This window comes from Heterodontus francisci, chromosome 4 (genome assembly GCF_036365525.1).
Source record: "Heterodontus francisci isolate sHetFra1 chromosome 4, sHetFra1.hap1, whole genome shotgun sequence".
Classification (NCBI taxonomy): Eukaryota; Metazoa; Chordata; class Chondrichthyes; order Heterodontiformes; family Heterodontidae; genus Heterodontus; species Heterodontus francisci.
In genome coordinates this window covers 169,040,571-169,061,534 of record NC_090374.1, presented here as the reverse complement: position 1 = coordinate 169,061,534, position 20,964 = coordinate 169,040,571, and the positions used below count along the sequence as shown (strand labels likewise).

The following is a 20,964-nucleotide window of genomic DNA, read 5'->3' as shown; positions in this document are numbered from 1 at the left end:
GGCGGCATCGTCTAAAAATCAGCGCCAGACGTTTCAGGAGTAAGGTTAGGAAACACTGCTTCATGCAAAGGGTGATAGAAGTTTGGAACTCTCTTCCACAAATGGTAGCTGATGCTAGGTCATTTGTTGATTTTAAATGAGACTGATAGATTTTTGTAAGCCAAAAGGTATTAAGGGATATGCGGCAAAGGCGGATATATGGAGATGTGTCGCAGACCTCTGCTTGAATGGTGGAACAGACTCAAGGGGCTAAATGGGTCCCTCCAGTTCCTATGTTCTCTTCTGAGCATGAGGTAAAATAGGGGAAACTTTACTTCGACATTTTCTTACGTGGCCATTCCATGTGCCAGAACTGGAAACAATCCTCATTCCAAGTAGTGACATCCCTCACCTTGGCGACGACAACATTCATTTTAAAAATTAGGATCAGTTAAATCTGAACAACTTGAAGGGTTGGTGATAAGTCCACCCAACAATTGAAAACAAAAACCAAAATCCAAAAATATATCGAATTTCAACACTCTACTGCATTCTTATAACCAAATCAGGAAGCAAGTCTAAGAATAAGACATTCTTGTTCAAAACATTCACTACACAATCATTGATATAGGTTACAAATCAAACAATTAAGCCCAAAGGTTTCAGACTCAGTCTTGGTTTGTGATGTTTAATTGCAATCGCCGGGATTTTATCCGGGCGACGGGGGTCTCGACCTCTGACAAAAGTGACAGCGAGAACCGTGAGTGGCCTGATCCGTTGGAGGACCGCCAAATCAAGTGCCAATTAGATACTTAACTGGACAGTGGTTGGCCTTCCACGGGATCAAGGACCCCAGCGATGGAAGTTCTGCCCTCTGAGAGGCCGGCAGCTCTTTAACTGAGCAGCGCCACCGTAGAAGCTGTGGCTGATGCTAGTGGAGCACCCAACTGAGCCCCAGGAGCAGTGCGGGACCAAGGCCACAGGTGGGTCAAGTGGGAGGGGTCTTGCAGGGTGGGGGTCGCATGGGAGGGAGGTGTGGGAGCAGTTGGCAGGAAGGGTAGAGGATTGGCTCTCAGCAGGCACCCCCCCCCCCTTCCCAATGCCAGGTCACCAAGTGCCTTTTAACAAGGGACCCCCCAGCTCTGCCCCCGGAGCCGGAGCCAGAGCCAGCAAGCAGCCTGCAGTTTTTCCTGCAATGCTTCCAGTGTGGCGAAAGGGCTGCCTGCTACTCAGCTAATTGTGGCGGCAGCAGAATGAGGCCTTAATTAGCCATTAATTTCCCAGTTAAGGGCCTCAACTGGCGGTAGGGCAGGAAGGCCGTTCACAATCCTTCCTGCCCCGGACTTAATTTTGGCGAGGTGGGAAGGTGGTGGGGTCCCCCCGCCCCCCCCGCCACCATCCCACCCGATTATATGCTCTCCCGCCTCCAAACCCGCCATGGGGAGCATAAAATGCCCCCCAGTGTTCCTGGATTTTTTTTTGTTGAATTTGTTGTCATGGCACTGTGGAACACCTTCCCTTCTGCTTGGATGAAACCTCTAGTTCTGAAGCCATGTCAAAGTGTCTGATGTGGCTCAGTGGGTAGCACGCTCATTATGAGGCAGAACTTTGTGGGCTCAAGGCCCTACTCCATAAACCTGAGCACAAAACTCTAGGCTGACTCTCCAGTGCAGTACTGCTACACTATCAGAGATGCTGTCTTCTAGCTGAGATATAAAACTGAGGTCCTGCCTGCCTTGTCAGGTGAATGTAGGCGATCCCATGGCACTTTTTTAAAGAAGAGCAGGGGAGTTCTCTCCAATGTCCTGCTCAATATTAATCCCTCAAGCAACATCACAAAAACAGGTGATCTGCCAATATTATCAGGTCGTATAAATAGGCTGCTGCATTTCCTACAACAGTGGTGTCTGTAAAACACTTTGAGACATCCTGAGGTTGTAAAAGGTGCTATATAAATGCAAGTTGCTCTTTCTTTCAAGAAGCTGCCAAAATCCAGTGCAATTTCTGTAGTTTTTCTTAACTATTTATTTATTTATTTTATTTAGAGATGCAGCACAGAAACAGGCCCTTCGGCCCACCGAGTCTGTGCCGACCATCAACCACCCATTTATACTAATCCTACACTAATCCCATATTCCTACCACATCTCCACCTGTCCCTATATTCCCCTACCACCTACCTATACTAGGGGCAATTTTTATAATGGACAATTTACCTATCAACCTGCAAGTCTTTGGTGGTGGGAGGAAACCGGAGCACCCGGTGAAAACCACGCAGACACAGGGAGAACTTGCAAACTCCACACAGGCAGTACCCCACCCCAGGCAGTATACCACTCAGGTACAGCAACACTGCCCTGAAAATTATCAATGTCATACAATACATCCAGTTACTGCTCACATCTGGGCAATATATACTGGAAATCACACTGATGACAGTGTCTGATTGCTGTCCTTTCACAACTTTTGACGTTCTTGCTCCTTAGCAAAAGATTGCCTATGATGCAAATCTGTTGGAGCACTGTTTTATTTATTCTAGGGAGATTGAAAATTCACAACACTGGTCTACAATGTATGCTGGATGAGGATTTTGCCCATAATTAACAACTTATTATTTCTCATTGAACCTGCAATAATGCCATCACAAACACACAAAATTATTTTCTACAAACATCAATGTGAGCTACTTTCAGCTCTCCATTTAACTGGTAAATCTATAACAAACTCAAAAAGGCATCTCTCAGTTGGGATATGATCCATAATTAACATTGTCAATACCTTTATTGTTAACTACATAACTAAAGAGAGTGGGCACTGATTTGAAGATCCTAATCTATTTCTGGGGTTTAGATTACATCTGTAAATTACAGTTTTTGTAGGAGTTCTGTTGAGGGGTTCACTTTATGGCATCAACCAAACACTTTGATTAGAATGTTATCTTGTACCTTCACCCCCTGCTATCCACTAACCCATATTTCATTGTCCTGATATTATCAAGAAGGAACAACAACATGGCAGATTACAGATCTGATTAGAGATACAAGCCTTCCTGGGTCATAAACAAACTACAATTTATTTTATATATCAAATATGGAAAAAATTGGTACTGAATTCATCAATTTTATCCTGAAATATTTCAGGTCACAGAAACAGTCCACTTATTGAAGATTTGTACAATTTGATGTTCAGTAGAACTATGCATCACATATAGATCACACAAGACTGGAAAAGCTCTTTAAACAGCTATAGCAATAGAACACTATACAGTTTCAGATAATGGGTGAAATTCCTTTTTTGATGAAGAAAAGGAGGAAAGGTTTGTTTTTCTCTGAAATCCACAACCCACTAACAAAATCGCATTCCTACAAATTGTACATTTTAAAGCCAAAAGTTCTCACAATATTATCAGTGGGTCAAAAATTGAGTTAAACTGGCATGCTGCTGTTTTTCTCTTATGTTGAATTTGGGCTAAGTGGTATTCACTCACATTATACTCATGTTGACATGAAGGTAGCGACTTCTAGCACAGAGACAGTAGCTCTGCAGTTACAGAGCTGACAGGCTCAAAATCGAAGTCAGATTCTCAAAGCTACCCTCACCAATCAGAAAAACTACGAAGTTGATTAATTACTTGTGCTCCAATAAAGAAATAATGTGGTTTTCTTTTTAGCTTTATGGCAGTTTTATATTCTTAAACAGTACAAATAATGCTTTGCTTGAGGCTCCATCGCCTTTAAAAGGACATTTTTACAGAGTGACTGACACTTGCATTGGGGTCCAAAGAGTGCAACATGGTCGCTAATAGCTGCTCAATCCACATCTCTCAACTCATAATCACTCTATTGTGTTAATATTGCTCAAGAAACAGATAATAAGTGGCTTCTAGACAATGAGTGATACAATAAGAGGTCTCATTTGAACATGCTTTTGAATAAAGGCAAGACGTTGCACTATACTCTCTATACTGGGTATCTTATTGTCCATTCTCACTGAACCATAACACACAAAAATATTGGTATCATCAGGCAGTAAGTCATAGCACAATCAATTCTACTGGCTATTGTAATGTCTTATTTTCCCAAATCATTGGTATTTGACGAACATTAGCAGTTGATAGTATTTAATGGTTATGTTTCATTACAGGGAAATTACCAGATTTAATCCTGGAGCATCTTAACCTGATCACAAGAATGTGAAAATATAGTCATCTGAATGGACCTAATTAGCATCCAATCAAACAGCCAGAATCTAAATGCCTACTGACTGATTGGATAGTTTGAATCTTATGGAGAGTCTCCACTGCCCAGTGATGTTAACACAAGGAGCATCCCATTTATTAAAGTATTAAAATAGTGACTCTATCCTCATATCTCTCCCAAGTCGATACTAGGTTCGCAAGGGTTCCTCACCAGGCAGTTTTTTGAGTCACATAAGATTGTTCAGCAGCTTTTTACTGTCTGAAACTACCAGGCAATATCATTTGCGATGGGCTAATATAATTTAATTGGTTTGACAAGACAACCACAGCATTCTGTTCTGACGAGCTTTCTCACTGTATAACATTCCATTCCAGGTAATATAAAAAGGACCAGAATAACTGGAATCTAACAGCAATTCATTACTATGCAGCTTTTGCTTTTTTTTTACTTTTTCCAACATATTTTCATTGTATACACTTTTGGATTCAATCACAGTGGTTGCTTGCAAATTTTTTAAATATTCACTTGCTGAACAAGCAATGTGGATAACATAACCAACCCTAAAATTACTAACTTTTCTATAAAATGTCCTCCTGATCCTGAAGGGTTTTAAAAAATCATGTTAATCATACAATGCATCAGTTGGAGTTTGCATAATGCCTCTGACCAGTAACTCCTGCTCTATAATTACCAGATTGTCAGGAATAGTCGACAATTGCACTCTCCCTCTCAGCAAAAGTCTGTCACTGCATAAAAATTAAAATTAATATTTTCTTGACATCATGTAAAAGTCAATTTCTCTCCAACAGTCATGTTACAGCTCTGGGATAAAATGGTATGATTGACAAGCATCTCACACTCAACCTTGGCAACGCTAAACGACAGCCCATCTCAGCAGCCTTTTAACTACAATTCCTGCGCAGTCTGTTTGGTTTTGCAATAACTCCTATGAAGCGCCTATTCATGGCCTCAGCCTAGCCGCCATGTTGCGTACTTATCCCTAGGATGCCCTATCAACATGTGGCACATGTCCCTGACATACACAGAAGAACAACACCCCAGGAATGCGGTGTGCTCGACAACAGTGTTGACCCACTTCTTTTATGGTTGCTGAGATGTAACCAAGGAATCTAATAACTGTGACAGTGAGCCTTTGCTTTGTGCCAGGCTTCCCAGACAGTGAAGCAACCCAGATACTAATGAAAGGTTAAATGAATAGGAATAACTGACACAAGGTACAATAAAGAACGGCTTTGGTAATCCGCAGACACTGAGCAGAGATCTCTTGGCTCAAGCAGGGCAAGGACAGTGAATAACTGAGGCACAATATTTAAAACAGCTTGCAGCACACATATGCTTTTGTAACTATACACATGTCTGGCTACAGAAAAAGAAACACCGGCATAAGTATTGCAGCACGGGATTAGGTAATAAATATAGGGTCGTAACAAAAACAGAATACAAAGAAAAAGTTGTATATTTCAATTTATTCTTTCCTGAAGAAGCCCGAATTGGAAATCATAGATGGTAAGTCAATATATAATGTCAGGCTTGAGGTTTGGTTTATAGTTTAGTCAGTACTAACAATATATATTGTCCACCTTTTACTAACATGTGAAACTGTTATTTTTTCTTTTTTTCATTCTGAAATGTTTAAGCATGTTTTCCATATGGTTTCTGCAGCATTCAGGATGCTGGATAACGGCAAGGATAGTCTGGCTGCATACAGTATTACTACCTTGTCATGCTTTTTTTTTACAAAAGTACTTTTGTAGAAAAGCATTGTAAGTTCAGAGTGTGATTCTTTGCATGTTGTTGCTTCTGTTGTGCATTTTGCTTTGTGGAAAAGGGGAACCAGACTAAATCAGCTTGGTAGCATAATGACAGATACTCTCTAGTCCAAAGAAAAATATTGCAAGGTAGCTTGGCTATAGATTTTATTACACAATAAAAGTGTAAAATATACTGTGAGACACTTCAATAGTAACCAGCTTTCAATTTTTCTAGCATATGCCTTCTAAAGTCCTATAGCATGACTATGTTTACACATTCAAGCCAATAAGTAAATTGTTGCTAACACATTAGTATGGGCAATAGAGGCACGATGGCATTAGTGAAAAATGCCTGTATGAATAATCTACTCCAATGCTGGCATCATCCAACTATTGCTTCTTCATTACCACTTGTTCTCTCCTGCTCTTTTTAACCTTGGCAGTAACTAGTTCAATAGCATTGCTTCTTCATCTAAATTTCTCAATAAAATAAAATAGAAAACAAGGCTGCTTGATTAAACATAGCAATTCTTCAGAATTCTCACTTTGTATAAAGTATGACTGCAAAAAAACTTCATGTATAAATGTTCAATACATACTCTATGCTGATAGCATTGGTGCATTTAATGGGGAAGCTAGATAAGTACATCAGGGAGAAAGGAATAGAAGGATAAATTGATGGGGTGAGATGAAGTAAAATGGGAGGTGACTTATGTGGAGCATAAACACCTGTTGGGCCTAATGGCCTGTATCTGTGCTGTAAAATTCTACATAATTCTATGTAATCCAAAAGAATGTTGGCACAAAATTGACTTAAGGCTGTGTAGGCAAATGCCTGGTTGGAAGATACATACCAATGTTTTATTGTAATGTGCACATAGCACAGGAATGGAAATATGCAAGTCAGCCAATCCAAACACACATTCAGTCACATTTTAACACAATAAAACTACAATTCTCGATAAAATGCTGATGGGTATTTTTAGGTCAATTTTTTAACAACAGAAATTACATCCATGATGAGCAGCCAGTAGTATTCTGGGTTTCAAAGTGTGTTGCACTACAAGAATTGTAGCACACGAGTTCATGTGCCCAACTTTCCAGGTAAAGGTTGTACATTGACAACACCTCTCAAATGTGCAGCCTCTACCAACTAGAAAGGAAAAGGCAGCAGATGCATGGGAACACCACCGTCTGCAAGTTCCGCTCCAAGCCACACACCATCCTGACTTGGAACTATATCGCCGTTCCTTCACTGTCACTGGGTCAAAATCCTGGAACTCCCTTCCTAACAGCACTGTGGGTGTACCTACCTCACATGGCCTGCAGGGGTTCAAGAAAGCAACTCACCACCACCTTCTCAAGAACAATTAATGTTGGCCTTCAATCCCACATCCTGTGAATTAACAAAAAAAAACATGGACTTGGTGCGTCAAATGGAGTACTGAGTGGAATTTTCCTCAGAGATAGGAAATACCAATCAGCAAATAAGCTGTTGCAGTGAATGGGCATTAAAGGCATAGGGATTACAAAGTGATTTGTTTTTAAAATTCTGTTAAGGGAGAGGGAGGGGTTTTTGTTTAGCACATTGTCCTTTCACCAGTGGGTGCAATGCTGGATGAGATAAAGCCCTTCTCATTTTTCTGGCTAGGCCAGAAGTGAAGTGATTTGGTGGGAGGCTCAATCTATTGCCACCTGGGCAGAAATTCATTGTCCAAAACTCTTGCGTAGTTTGGCACTAAACTAACCATTTAGAGAGACCATGAGGTGTGAAATGACAATGTGGGGCTGCTGCAGTTAGGCTTCTTCTGAGGGCAGAGGAAAGATGCTATTGAAAAAGTAACAAGAGCTCATCCCATGTCTGAAAGCTTTTGAGTAGATAATTGGCACAAAAAATATTCTCACTTTTAAAATGCACTTATTAATTTAAAATTCTGGTCTCTTAAATTTGTATGATTTAAAAAAATAAGCTTTATTGCCAGAATGTGAAAAGCACATGAATACACTATTTCTATAAATATAATTAAAAATGATAAACTGTGGATCAGAAAAAATAAACTCTCTCACTATAGCTTTTCTTTTGAAAGGGCACATTTTTCTAATGTTTCAAAAACCTGCCTATTAGTGACATGATTTACGATCAAGTCTTCTTAACACTTTTGACACAGTAACATAACTATATCCTGATTTATAGGCAAGCCTGTCAGTGACAATACAGTGCAAATAAGGAAAAAGTTGACAAAAAAATCCATTTGCTTCTGCCAATTCAACAGGCTGAAACTGTTGACATGGCCCAGTTTCTGGCTGTAAAAATTGAGAAAGGGAAGATTATATTGTTTCTCGGAGAGTGCACAGAGGCACTTGTCTTGGCAGTTTTTCATTATTTTGTACAAATGAACCATTTTACAACACAAAGACAATAAAAGCCAGCAGTGAACTTGAAAAGGGAAAATGCATTGCTTTCAGAATCAAGGAAAAGCAAAGCTGGAGATTGGCAGCAATAGTGCATGCTTAACAAAAGGTCACGAAAAGAGCGATAAAACTACTCTAAAGGTTTTAAAGGAAGTAAGTGAGAACATTGTACATGCCCTAACTATAATCTTTCAAAATTCTCTTGTTTCAGGAACTGTTCCTTTAGATTGGAAAATTTCTCATGCCACTTGCTATTTAAGAAAGGTTAGAGAGGAAAACCAGGGAACTATCGACCAGTTATCCTAATATCTTGTGTTGTGAAATAATTGAATTGATAATTAAGAATGACTGAACACCTTGAAACTTTTCAGCTGTTCAGAGAGATCCAGCATGAATTTGTAAAAGGTAGGTCATGCCTGACGAACCGGACTGAATTTTTTGAAGAGATGACTGAAGTAGTAGACAGGGAAACAGCTATGAATAAAAGCAAAATACTGCAGATGCTGGAAATCTGAAATAAAAACAGAAAGTGCTGGAAATACTCAGCAGGTCTGGCAGCATCTATGGAGAAAGAAGCAGCGTTAACGTTTCAGGACTGTGACCTTTCATCAGAACAGACACTTCTACCCGATCTGACCTGCTGAATATTTCCAGCACTTTCTGTTTTTATTTCAAATGTCTATGGATGTTATTTTTAGGGACTTCCAGAAAGCGTTTGATAAAAGAGATTGTTAGTTAAAGTTGAAGCTCATCGAATTGAAGGCAAATTATTGACCTGGTTAGGAAACTGGCTGAACAACAGAAGACAGAAAGTAGGGATAATGTGCAGATACTCTAATTGCCAGGATGCAACTAGTGGTGTTCCGCAAGGATCTATAATGGGGCCTCAACTATTCACCATATTTATAAACTACTTTGATGATAGGATATAAAGCCTCATATCCAAATTTGCAGATGAAGTGTAAATCATGTAAATAGAAGCATAAAATTACAAAGAGATAGTAAAGTGAATGGGCAAAACTGTGGCAAATGGATTTCAATGTAGGCCAACGTGAAGTCATCCACTTTGGACCTAAAAAGGATAGAGCAGGGTACTTTCTCAATGGTGAAAAGCTAGAAACAGTGGGAGACCTGGGGTGGCAGTGGGGGATGGTGAGTCCAGGTACACAGATTATTAAAATGTCATGAACAGGTACAGAAAATAATCAAAAGGTTAATGGAATGCTGAGCTTTATATATACAGGACTAGGATACAAGGCAGAGATACATGCCACAGCTATACAAAGCCCTGATTATACCACATCTGAAGTACTGTAGTTCTGGGCCTCACATCTTAAGAAGGATAAGTTGGCCTTGAAGGGAGTGCAGCATAGATTTATCAGAGTGATACCTGGCCTCTAAGGATTGTATTATGAGGAGGGATTACACAAACTAGGGTTACCTGGAATTTAGAAGGTCAAGGGGTGATTTTATTTAAGTTTAAGATATTAAGGGAAATTGATTGGGTAGATAGAGAGAAACTATTTCTGCTTGTTGGGGAGCCTAGGACTAGGGGGCATAGTCTAAAAAGTAGAGTCAGGTCTTCCAAGAATGAAATTAGGAAAACCTTCTGCATACAAATGTATGAAGTTAGTTAACCCGTTGTGGGTCCCGGCAGCGGACCTAGAAGTGGGCACCGTTGCCATTCGCGACGTGTGTGGCTGGCCCACCATGATCACGCGGTGGGCGGCCAATCATAACAGAGGCGCAGGGCTCTGTCGATCACATACTGGGGCAGGCGGTGATGCACCAATGGCGTTGTCAGTGGAGACAATGCACGTGTTGGGGGCTAGCACCATTTTTAAAATGCTGCCAGCTCTGTTTAAACTGCTGCTTCACTCACTGACTTTGTTACTGCTTTGCCTTTGCTGCTGCTGTACTTAAGTGCTGCTGAACCCCTGCCTGGAGTTCCTGTGCTGCTAAACCCCCTGCCTGGAGTCCCCGTGCTGCTGATCCCCTGCCTGGAGTTCCTGTGCTGCTGAACCCCCTGCCTGGAGTCCCCGTGCTGCTGATCCCCTGCCTGGAGTTCCTGTGCTGCTGAACCCCCTGCCTGGAGTCCCTGTGCTGCTGATCCCCCTACCTGGAGTTCCCGTGCTGCTGATCCCCTGCCTGGAGTCCCCATGCTGCTGATCCCCTGCCTGGAGTCCCTGTGCTGCTGATCCCCTGCCTGGAGTCCCTGTGCTGCTGATCCCATGCCTGGAGTCCCTGTGCTGCTGAACCCCCTGCCTGGAGTCCCCTGACTGGTGAACCCCTGCTTGGAGTCCCTGTGCTGCTGAACTGCTGTGCTACTGACCACGGACTCAAATTCCAGGAGCTCTCCGGAAGCCAGGAGTGACCATGTCAGGTGCAAAACACCGGGTGACCTCCCAGTTCAGCGATGCCTCCTGGAGGTTCTCCTCCAAGCTAGAAGGGAAAGGCAGCAGGTCCTCTTCCCCAGCAATGGCAAGAAGAGGTCCTCCCGCCTGGCCAAGCAAACCTGGATGGAGATAGCTGAGGTGATCAGCAACCGTGGGGTCACCCTATGCAACTGGGTCCAGTGCTGCAAGAGGGTCAATAACCTCCTTCATTCTGCCAAGGTAACTGCTCCTTAACTCTATCCTTTTTAGTGATAGCAAGTGGCTACGCAGAAGGAAGCGGGACCTTGTCCTGACAGATGCATGGTGCATCTCAGCCACAGGCCACCTGCTTTCACAGCTCATCCAAAGTAACTCCCCTGAGAGCGGATGGGAGCATGAGCTATATATCATACCCTACTAGGGAATGAGGGGCTGACGCTAGCAGAACTGTCATGTTGATCTCTCTGTGAAGTATGGCTATCTCCTTCTTTCTACTTGCAGAACAAGAGGGCCCATAACAGCAGGGAGACATCCTGCACTGGTGGAGGTATCCCAGATCTTTGACCTCTCTCCACAACCGAGGAAGAGGCGTTAGAATTGGCAGGGACCCAGGGCAGCCACACTATATTCGATGGAGAGTCTAGAATCTCCATGCAAGAGAGTGAGGATTGGCTTCTGTCAACATGCATTTCACTTTTGGAGACCCACAACAGGTGTGGTTGGTATGATGAGATCTGCACAGCCTAACCCACACATTTGTGTTCTCTCATGCAGGTCGGCGTCTGCAGGAGACTCAGCCAGAAGGGGGCCAGACGTTCACTTCTGAGGAGGAGGACACTCAGAGGATGCGCCATCCCATGACTGCCCCTCACCTTCCACCACACAGATACTTCCACCTTGGTAGGTTTCCGCTCGGCTGTAGAATCAGGATCACAAGCTGGTGAGAGCACCGCACATGCACCTGAGCAGCTGGCTGAGATTGAGACAGCCGAGGTCTCTGACAGTCGGGGACTGTGGGTGGCCAGATCCATGCTGAGCCCCAGGTTGATGATGAGCTTCTGGTATCGACACAAACAAGGCATGCTGGAGTTGCAAGAAACTTTCAGGCAGCCGGGGCCTTCCAGGCCTTAGGCAGGCAGAGGACAGCCGCCAAAATCATCACAGGTCAATTAAGGGACAGCATGATCAGCAGCCTGCCTCCAGCCCAGCTGGGTTCACACCTCATAGAAGCATTCGCAAACATAAAAAGAAAAGCACCTAGAGACACTTGGAGGTTCACAGGTGTTTGATATTGGAGATGTGTTGCTTCATATAAAGTTCTTTTGTTCAAAACATTAATGTTCATTGTGTAAAAGAGATTATTCTATCATGCATTAATTGTGAGCTGCTGACTTCACCCTTCTCCCTTAGTAGATGCCAATGTAAGCACAAGATCTCCCAAGGGCACTAGCGCATGCTTCAGCAGGGCGCTAGGCATGGAACAAAAAATGGAAAGGAGGCAACAGACTACATACATTGAGGTAAGTTTTTATTGGATTCTCTGTGAGTGGATATCAGGGTGGCTGCAAGTGGATATTTATAGACTGTCTCTTGCATCCTTGGCATGTCACCCAATCTGCCTGCTTCATCTCCTTCCTCCACGTCCTCTGCATTGGTGGATGAGTGTCACTCAGGGATCTCATTGTCATGCATGGCCTCCCCTTCCTGCAGTGCTAGATTGTGCAGAGCACAGCAGACCACAACGATAGGCAAAACCCTTGAAAGTGAAAACTGCAGGGCTCCACCGGATCAATCTAGGCACCGGAATCTCATCTTCAGCAGCCCAATGGCCTGCTTGATGGTCGCTCAGGTCGAGCCGTGGCATGTGTTGTACCTCTTCTCTGCTGCAGTGCGAGGGTTGCTCACAGGCATCAGTGGCCATGTCTTCAATGGGAAGCCCTTGTCCCTGAGAATCCATCCCTCAAGGTGAGCTGGGGGCCTGAAAAGCTGTAGTACCTGGGACTGTCGAAGTATGTAGGTATTGTGGCTGCTTCCCAGGAAGTGGGCACAAACCTGCAGCAAACGCTTTCGGCGATCGCAGACCAGTTGAATGTTGAGTGAATAGAAGCCCTTACTGTTGATGAAGGCGGCTGGCTGCTCCATTGGAGCTTTGATGGCTTCATGTGTACGATCTATCACACCTTGACCTGAGGGAATCCAGCGATGACCCCAAATCCAATGGCCCTCTCTGCCTGAATGTCGGGGTCGGCCCTCTTGAACAGGGCATTGGTCACCTCCTTAATGCAGTGGTAGGCTGCTGCCTGTGAGACCCCACACATTTCCCCAGTGGATCTTTGGAATGATGCAGACGAGTAGAACCTTAGTGTCACTGTGATCTTCAAGGCCACTGGTATGGGTGACCCCCAAATCGCATAAGTCGCAACTCGTCCTGCAGCAGAGCACATAAGTTGGTGATGGCCTCCCTAAAGAGCCACATTCTTCACTGGCACTGCTGCTCGGACATTTTGAGGTAGCTGATTCGAGATTGGTACACTCTCTGGAGCAGGTGGGCCCTTCTTGGCATGGCCAGCTGCTGCTGCTCTTGTCATCGAGCTTCACAGGCAGCAGCAGCTCCCTCCTGACCCTCCCTCCGTCGGAGACGCTGCATCACGCCACAGGGGTCCAAAAAGACAGGGTGTATGAGACCTATGCCAGGTGCCTACTGGGCCCCCAGAGTGCAGTCAATGAAGAGACGATCCTGCCCTGTGAACTAAGCTTTTCCAATTTCTCCCAGCAGACTCCCTGATGGCCAGTGCCCAGCCTTGCTGATGGCCATCCCTCTCTCATCCAGCATTATGAGCAACCAGACATCTCAAACAGTTTGGTCACCCAATAAAGCCACATAAAACCAAGGACACCCCCCCACCTTGCAGAGCCCCAAGATAACAGCCCCCCTTGAAGAGCCCCCCAGACCCCCTTGCAGAAACCCTGAAATTGTGACCCCCTTTGCAGAATCGCTGAGATTACGACACCCCATTGCAGACACCCCCTGACCCCGAACATCCCTGCAGAGCCCCCCAGACACCGAGCCCGCCCCACAGAATCTTCACGATCCTGACCCCCTTGCAGAGACCCCCAGACCTCAACCCAGCCCCCCACCCACCCCCCCCACCTTGCACAGAGCACAGCACTGCAACCCAAAAATAGCTTCCGCACCCCCCTCTTCCCTTATGCATACCCGTCCCGGCACTGAAGCCTCGCTTTGGTGCCACCAGCTTTTAACGGTCATAAACCCAAAGACACGTGAGTGCCATCTGCCATCCACTAAATTACAAGCCCACCATAAATGCATTACAATTAACTGCTCAACAATTTAAAATAGATTCCCACCATGTCTGGGCAGCAATGCCAACTTGATGCTTTCCTGCCACTGACTAAATCTGGAAGCGACATCACGACACCGGATTTCTGGACGGACGCTTCGGACGCGATTTTCTGTTCCCCCCCCCCACCCCCCACACTGCCATTCCCCCTTCAAACAGCTGCACAAAACTCTGCCCAAAGGGTGGTAGCAGTTTGGAACTCTCTTCTACAAATGGCAATTGATGCTAGAACAATCATTAATTTTAAATCTGGGATTGATACATTTTTGTTAATCAAAGGTATTAAGGGATATGGGGAAAAGGCAGGAATATGGAGTTAGGTCACAGATCAGCCATGAATTTTGTTGAATGGCAGGACAGGCTTGAGAAGCTAAATGGTCTCCTCCTGTTCCTATGTTCCTAAAGCAAGGCAGGGTCCTTGAGTGGCTAGAATGTGTGTGTAGAACAAATGGTGAGGAGCACTGGGAACCAGAAACAGAATTTGGAGTTAAGCCTTATGGGGGTTTCACTTGCTGAGGTCAATATCTGGACTGTTTTTGACTTCTCCTCCATGCCCTTCACTAACATGTTGTTCTTTTTGTTTATACTCCATTAATGTTCCTGTCAGCATTGCCTGCTGAAAATCACAATCAATGAACACATTTGAAATGGCTGAGAAGCTGCTGATGAATGGACGAGTTTAGGTGATATTACATCATCAGATATCCCTCCAGATGACAAAATATTCAGCTGAACACATCATAGTGGTGAAGGCCTCTGCTTCTTAGTTTTGGCAGAAAAAACAAATGGACTGGCAGAAAGTGATCCCAAAACACCAGTAAAAATCTTGGAATCTTATGTCATAATAATGGAATTTTCCTTATTCAGTCACTGCTATCCAGTGGGCTAGTCTAATAACCATGACTCCACATGTATGGCATAAAATCAAACTTTCATCAAGGCACTTACCTTCAAGGCTGAGCCAAAATGAGGCAGTGAGAGCTGTTAAACCCAGAAAGCAATCACCAAAATGTTCCACTTCCAAACTGGTCACAGTGACCATTTTTGAAACGTAATCTCAGTTGTGGATATGGGTGTGCAATGCACTCAAATGAAAGTTTCATTAATTTATTTATATCCATATTTGTTAAACTCTGGCATGAATTAGCAAGCAGCTGCTTTACTCAGTATTGGTCTCTTTTTAAAAAGAGGAACCCGTGAGTTTGAGAAAAGGCAGCTTTTATTAAGACAGGAGCCCTCTTAATTAAGGAGGTGTGAACGATTTGTTTTATTATAGAATCAAGCTGTACACTGTGCTAAACAAGAAAGGCAACAAAATCTAAAATTCAGTATCCACATTAAATGCATATCTATTTGCCCATACCTCTAAATACTGTCCTTTTACAAGTCTTTGATCTAAATTCAATTAGTGCCAGTGGAAATATAAAGTCAGGTATTATTGTACCCCACTGTGAACAAATTATAGAGGCCTGCTAAGGTATTTCACTGAGCCATTGCTGAATATATGCATATCCTGCTCTGTGTCACACCTGATGACATGTTTAAGGATACATCAGGAGGATCAACAGAAGTTTTTCAAGCTTTCTTTTTTTAAAAATAGGCCATTGTACAAAAGGATGAGCATTTTATGAAGTGATGGACAGATCCAGAAGAGATCCTACATTACAGATCAAATGGTACATACATTGGTGATCTTAAACAGTTATGATGGCCTAAGATTGCTTGATGATAGGGCTGAGGCCATTAGTAATGACTGTCATGCATGGTTTAAAAGATTAAATGGCTTTCCTCTGAAACTCACAGTGTTAAAGAGTTGTGATTTGTCACAAATATGGCATGTTTGTTGGACTCTTAAACTGGCAATAACAAGAGTCAGTTTTCAAATCTATATTAAAAAAAATCAATATTGTGATGCAGTTTGAGTTACATTTACGTTGTCCCCAAAAATAACATAGTAAAGCTCTTATACAGAGCACATTGAGCCCAGTATGAATGTGTATGGGCCTCAAATTCATTCTATCTACAATAAAAATATTTTTTTCTGAAGAGCTGGTACAAATAACACTTTTGGCACATCAACTACATGTAAAAAAAATGTACTTTATGCTGGTATAAGCTGTATTTATGCCTGTACTATTGGACTAAAATTTGTTCAGTTTTATTGAGTTTTTTTCTTTTTTTTACCTTATAAGTTTATATTCCATTATTACTCATAATGAAACTTACTTAATGTACCTGCTCAGTTCTTTTATGGAACTCTGGTTTGTTTGCACACTAGAATGCAAAAAAATCTTTCTGTCCCTTTGAATACTAAGAAAAAGTCAGAGTAACTGTTCATAGACAAGATGAATGACTTGCAATTAAACTGAAACAATTATCACTATGTTTGACATTGCGAAAAAAAATATGGTTGTCGAACTCAAGTTAAAAGATTCTATGAATTTTCTTTTGAAACAATTGTAGATTGATTGCCTTCTTTCTAGGCTTGTAAGTATCAACGATGGGCTCTGATTCCCAAAATCAAACTAATTGAAATGTTTCAAAGTTACCTCTAACTTCAGGGGTCCTCTATTTTAAAACCCCTATGCTGATTAGCAAGAATAGTCTTCAGATAACCAGCAGTAGCTTGACTTTTTAATGTAATTGTGATAGGTATTATTCTGCAAAATTGTTGCTTAGTGTCTCTTTTAATCGCGTTTACAACCTAGTAACTGAATGATCTCAATTTTAAGACACATAATAAATCTATTCTGTCCCTTTTAAAGTTAAAGATTGGACACTTTTATGACTGCACAGTACATAACTTGTCAGGGTACAGCAAATCATTGCAAATTCTACATTCTTGTCAGTAAAATAGTTCCAAGTTATATTTACCAGGCTGAATGCCATTTATTTGTTTTTAATCAAATAAATCATTGCAATCATCTTTGAGGAAATGATTGGCATTTACATTCACCTCTGTTAAAACTTCAGGATTAACAGCAAACCTCAAAAAGATGTCATCAGCAGCTTGCCTATTTTCTTACACATGCTTTGAATACGTAGCTTACACAGCACTTCAGCACATAACACAAGACCTTTCCAATTAGAATAACATTTTCGACAAGGTTCTGTAAGAAACAAGTTCTGAGTTTACTTGTCATCTATATGAGGGTGGAAATGTAAAAGAATTCTGTGCAAAATTCTAAACCAGTGTGCCACTGGTTATGTAATACAAATGGCGCATTGACAGCACACATTTTAGAAAATGTACACATTAAACTTATAAGTACAGAAGAAAGGTGTATTCATCACTTTGAGTAGTACAAACAAGAGGGTTTCTGATGTCACAGAACCACCCACACTATGCCCATGTGGTTTATGGAATCAATTGATTTCCAAGATTGTGTTACTTGCCTTTGCTTTATTCCAGGTACCAACTGTTATTTCTATTACAGTTAGTTCTGACCTGGTGCTGCAGAAGTAAATGTTCACTGATTAAAGATATTCAGACAGTAAGAGTTCAAATGAAATATTCATACAGATTTTCTATTGCCTAAATCTTTGCAAACTTGTACCATTAATAAAAGGTTTTCTGAACTGTAAAGTGCATTTTACTTCTGTTGTGTTTAGTCTCTGCATAGACTGCATAAATAAGTCATGCAACAAATTACACAGGAGCCTTTGTAATATGGACTGTAAATGTATTAAAATATGGTGGTTGAGCAAAAATGAATTAACAGCTAAAACAGTCAGTTAAAATAAATAAATATTGACCACAATGAGCAAATATAATAAGATTTTCAGTTTCTACTTAACAATAGAAATATTTATTTAAAGAAGCATTCTGCCTGGACTGCTATCGCATTTTGGAACTAAATTACTAATCAAAATTCAGTACTACCCTCATTTCAATGTTTCATTCACACTGTCCCACCCCATAATTTGGGATGTGGCACAGCAGACTTTTTTGTGTGACATCTTGATCTCATTTGCAACTAATCATGGATTTTTAAAAACTACATTGATGTAGACATTGAATCAAATTATATGAATATTAATTATTTGAGGGGGCACAGTGACTTACACTTGTGACTTAAGTTTTGATTCATATATTTTCTTTTTGAGCAATCCTTTATATTATGCAATCACATAGCTTTCCTGGCATCTTCCTCTCCCTTTACTAGTCATTTTTCTGCCTCAGTCTTTTCCCATCCATCAGTTCTGTGTTTAATTTTAAACATTTTTTCTAAAACTACTTGGAAAGTAATCATTGCTCCTCCTAGATTCCAAATGCCTTAATGGCACCACAGAGACACTTTGTTTCAAAATTGATATGTTTGGTCATTTTGAAAAAGTCATCTGTTGTCTTTTGCTATTGTCAGAGTGTGGAAACATTTACAAATTAAGCTTTTAATAGAGTGAAATGTTAAGGATGTGTGAGTTACTGCCACAGAGCTGAGTGAGACTATTTGACTGTGCATTGTAATCCAGCATCAGTGAGTGCATGTAAGCAAATGCTTAATAGCACATTGTAAGGCCGGTGAAAGAATATTAGAAGGTAGTCCTTTTTTTTGCAGTGACTGTTAAGTGCCATAGGTCTAACAAAGGCAGAACTGAAGTGGTTTAGCTACAGTGTTATTTCCTCTCTCTGATGTATTAGTGGAGGAGAAAAAAAGCAGATCAATTTGCTGGGGTAAGATCAAATGAAAAAAGAAACTACGGGGAAAGAGTCAGGTCAGCGTGGAGAGACAAGTAAACCTGTTCTTCATTAACTCAAGCCCTCATGGGATGTCACACGTTACCTGTCCACGGGCTTATTGAACTACTCAAACCCTCCTCTCACTCCATTCTTCTGGGCCTCTGTGAATCACATCCTCCCGCTGCTGACAAGTTAGCAGGGGAGTGTGGCTGCAACATGAAAGTGTTTTTTTTTGTCAAAGCAGCCTGAATTTCCAAAGATGACACACCATCCACTCGTGGTATGCCAAGATGAAATGGAAGGTCTGAACTGGTCTCGAAGCTGCACAGATAAAAGTAATCAAATGACATTGGTGGAATGCAAATTGGCAATCTCGACTACACCACTTACAGAGGCATGAAACATCTCTGACAGGAACCACCATTAGGACAAAATATTGTGTTAAGCAACAGACACACATGCACAGAGAGCCCAGCAGGCAGAAACACTTCACAAGGGGCGACTGAATAGCTATCAAAAAACAAAATGCTTGCTGCTGTCCTGTAAGGGTCTTCTGTCATTCGGAATGAAAAGCAATCGGCTGCCTCTCCAAGAAGGAAGTACAGTCAAACTTAAGCACACACTAAACCTTACAAACTACACAGGGAGAGAGAAAAAAGTGACACATGAATGCAGGTCACACTCCTTAGCTGCCTGCACTTGACAATCACAGGTCTCCTCCACTTCAATCGTGGCTTTGATCACTGACACTGGACAGGCCACATTAACAGAATAGTAGAAAAATCAGCAAGACCTTACAAATCCAATCATTATATCTCCTGTTTAGTGCTCATTATACACCTCATAACCTTCGGAGTAAAGGGAGAAAGAGAAAATCTAACAAGCCTTGGCCCAGAAAGGGGGAGGGGGGCGTGGTGGGGGTAACAGCAGTAACTTTCACACACAGTCACACACACAAAGACAGACAGACACACAGAAAGTCATAGACACAGACAGTGACACAGAGTCAGAAACACACAGACAGACGGACACACTCAGACTACCTTTCAGGTTTTTCCCCAAGTACATCAAAACCAGAAATCAGAGAAAAAGACATTGACAAGAGAGTTAGAGGAGAGATCACCCCCGCTCACTAACACCCAGCTACCCCAAACTCCAGAACATCCCGTCCTCACACATCTGGCACTAAAGAAGCAGGCCTCAGGTTATGGGGTGGGGGGAGGCGGAGAAAAACTTTTAGCAAACTTTTTGTGACATATCGGCACATGAGTAACAATTTCCTGGAATCAGGTAACCAGCGAGAATCAAGGAGAAATATTTACCATTTCTGCATGGTGTCCGGATCTGTGGTCTCAATGGGGTTCTTTTCCTATCTGAGAACAGACGATTTCAGGAGAGAATTTAAAAAGTTTTTTTCAATCTAGTCTGTGGACAGATGCCGGATTTTTAATGTCTGACAGCAAACTTTGGGCTGAAAGGGGGAGAAGTGAGGAGGAGAGAGGTGATTTCCCCCTGCCTCTGGCTCCAGGGACTTGTCTGGCTCCTGTCGATGCGAATCCTCCTCCTCCAGGTTTGTTTCTGGGTCTCAGACTCCAGACTGAGCGCAGCTCCGAATCTCCGCAGCCGGCACAACTCGATCTGCCTCTGGCCCCGAGTCCTGCTCCTGCTCCGGCTCTGGTTGCAGGGTCTCCGCTTTCGGACTGTCATTCGGGGGGAGGGGGTTCAGATACAGAAAAGCTCAGTCAGCTCGGAAGCGCCTCGCCAAACGCTTAGTCCGCGAAAGGCTCTCAAGCGCTGCAAAGAGGTATTAAATTTTCTTGGTCGGAACTAGAGGAAAGTGAAGTGGCCCAAAGTGAGGAGGGCGGTTTCTTTTCATCTCCCTCTGTCTGTCTGTGACTCGCCGCCCGTCTCCGAGCAGGTCTGCGAGACACAGACACACATCTGGATATGACACGGAGCCAAATCCCTGCCCTGCACAATATCACCACTCAGCCCAGTCACAGCGCATTCACACTCACACCCAGACCCAGACACACTCACACCACATTCACATTCCCAACTCAGACGCACTCACGTTCACACCCAGACACACACCACATTCACACCCATACATTCACACCCAGACACACACCACATTCACACTCACACCACATTCACACCCAGACACACACCACATTCACACACA

General features: G+C 42.6%; 1 protein-coding gene across 1 annotated transcript in view; it reads right to left on the bottom strand.

The window, feature by feature from the left end:
• Nucleotides 1–20,697, bottom strand: part of bnc2 (basonuclin zinc finger protein 2) — a 669,216-nt gene extending 648,519 nt beyond the window's left edge. The window contains exon 1 of the mRNA XM_068030501.1: nucleotides 20,102–20,697. Within this exon, the coding sequence (XP_067886602.1) occupies nucleotides 20,102–20,104 (3 nt within the window). The 5' untranslated portion in view covers nucleotides 20,105–20,697. The remainder of the gene's footprint in view (nucleotides 1–20,101) is intronic.
• Nucleotides 20,698–20,964: the final 267 nt, after the last annotated feature.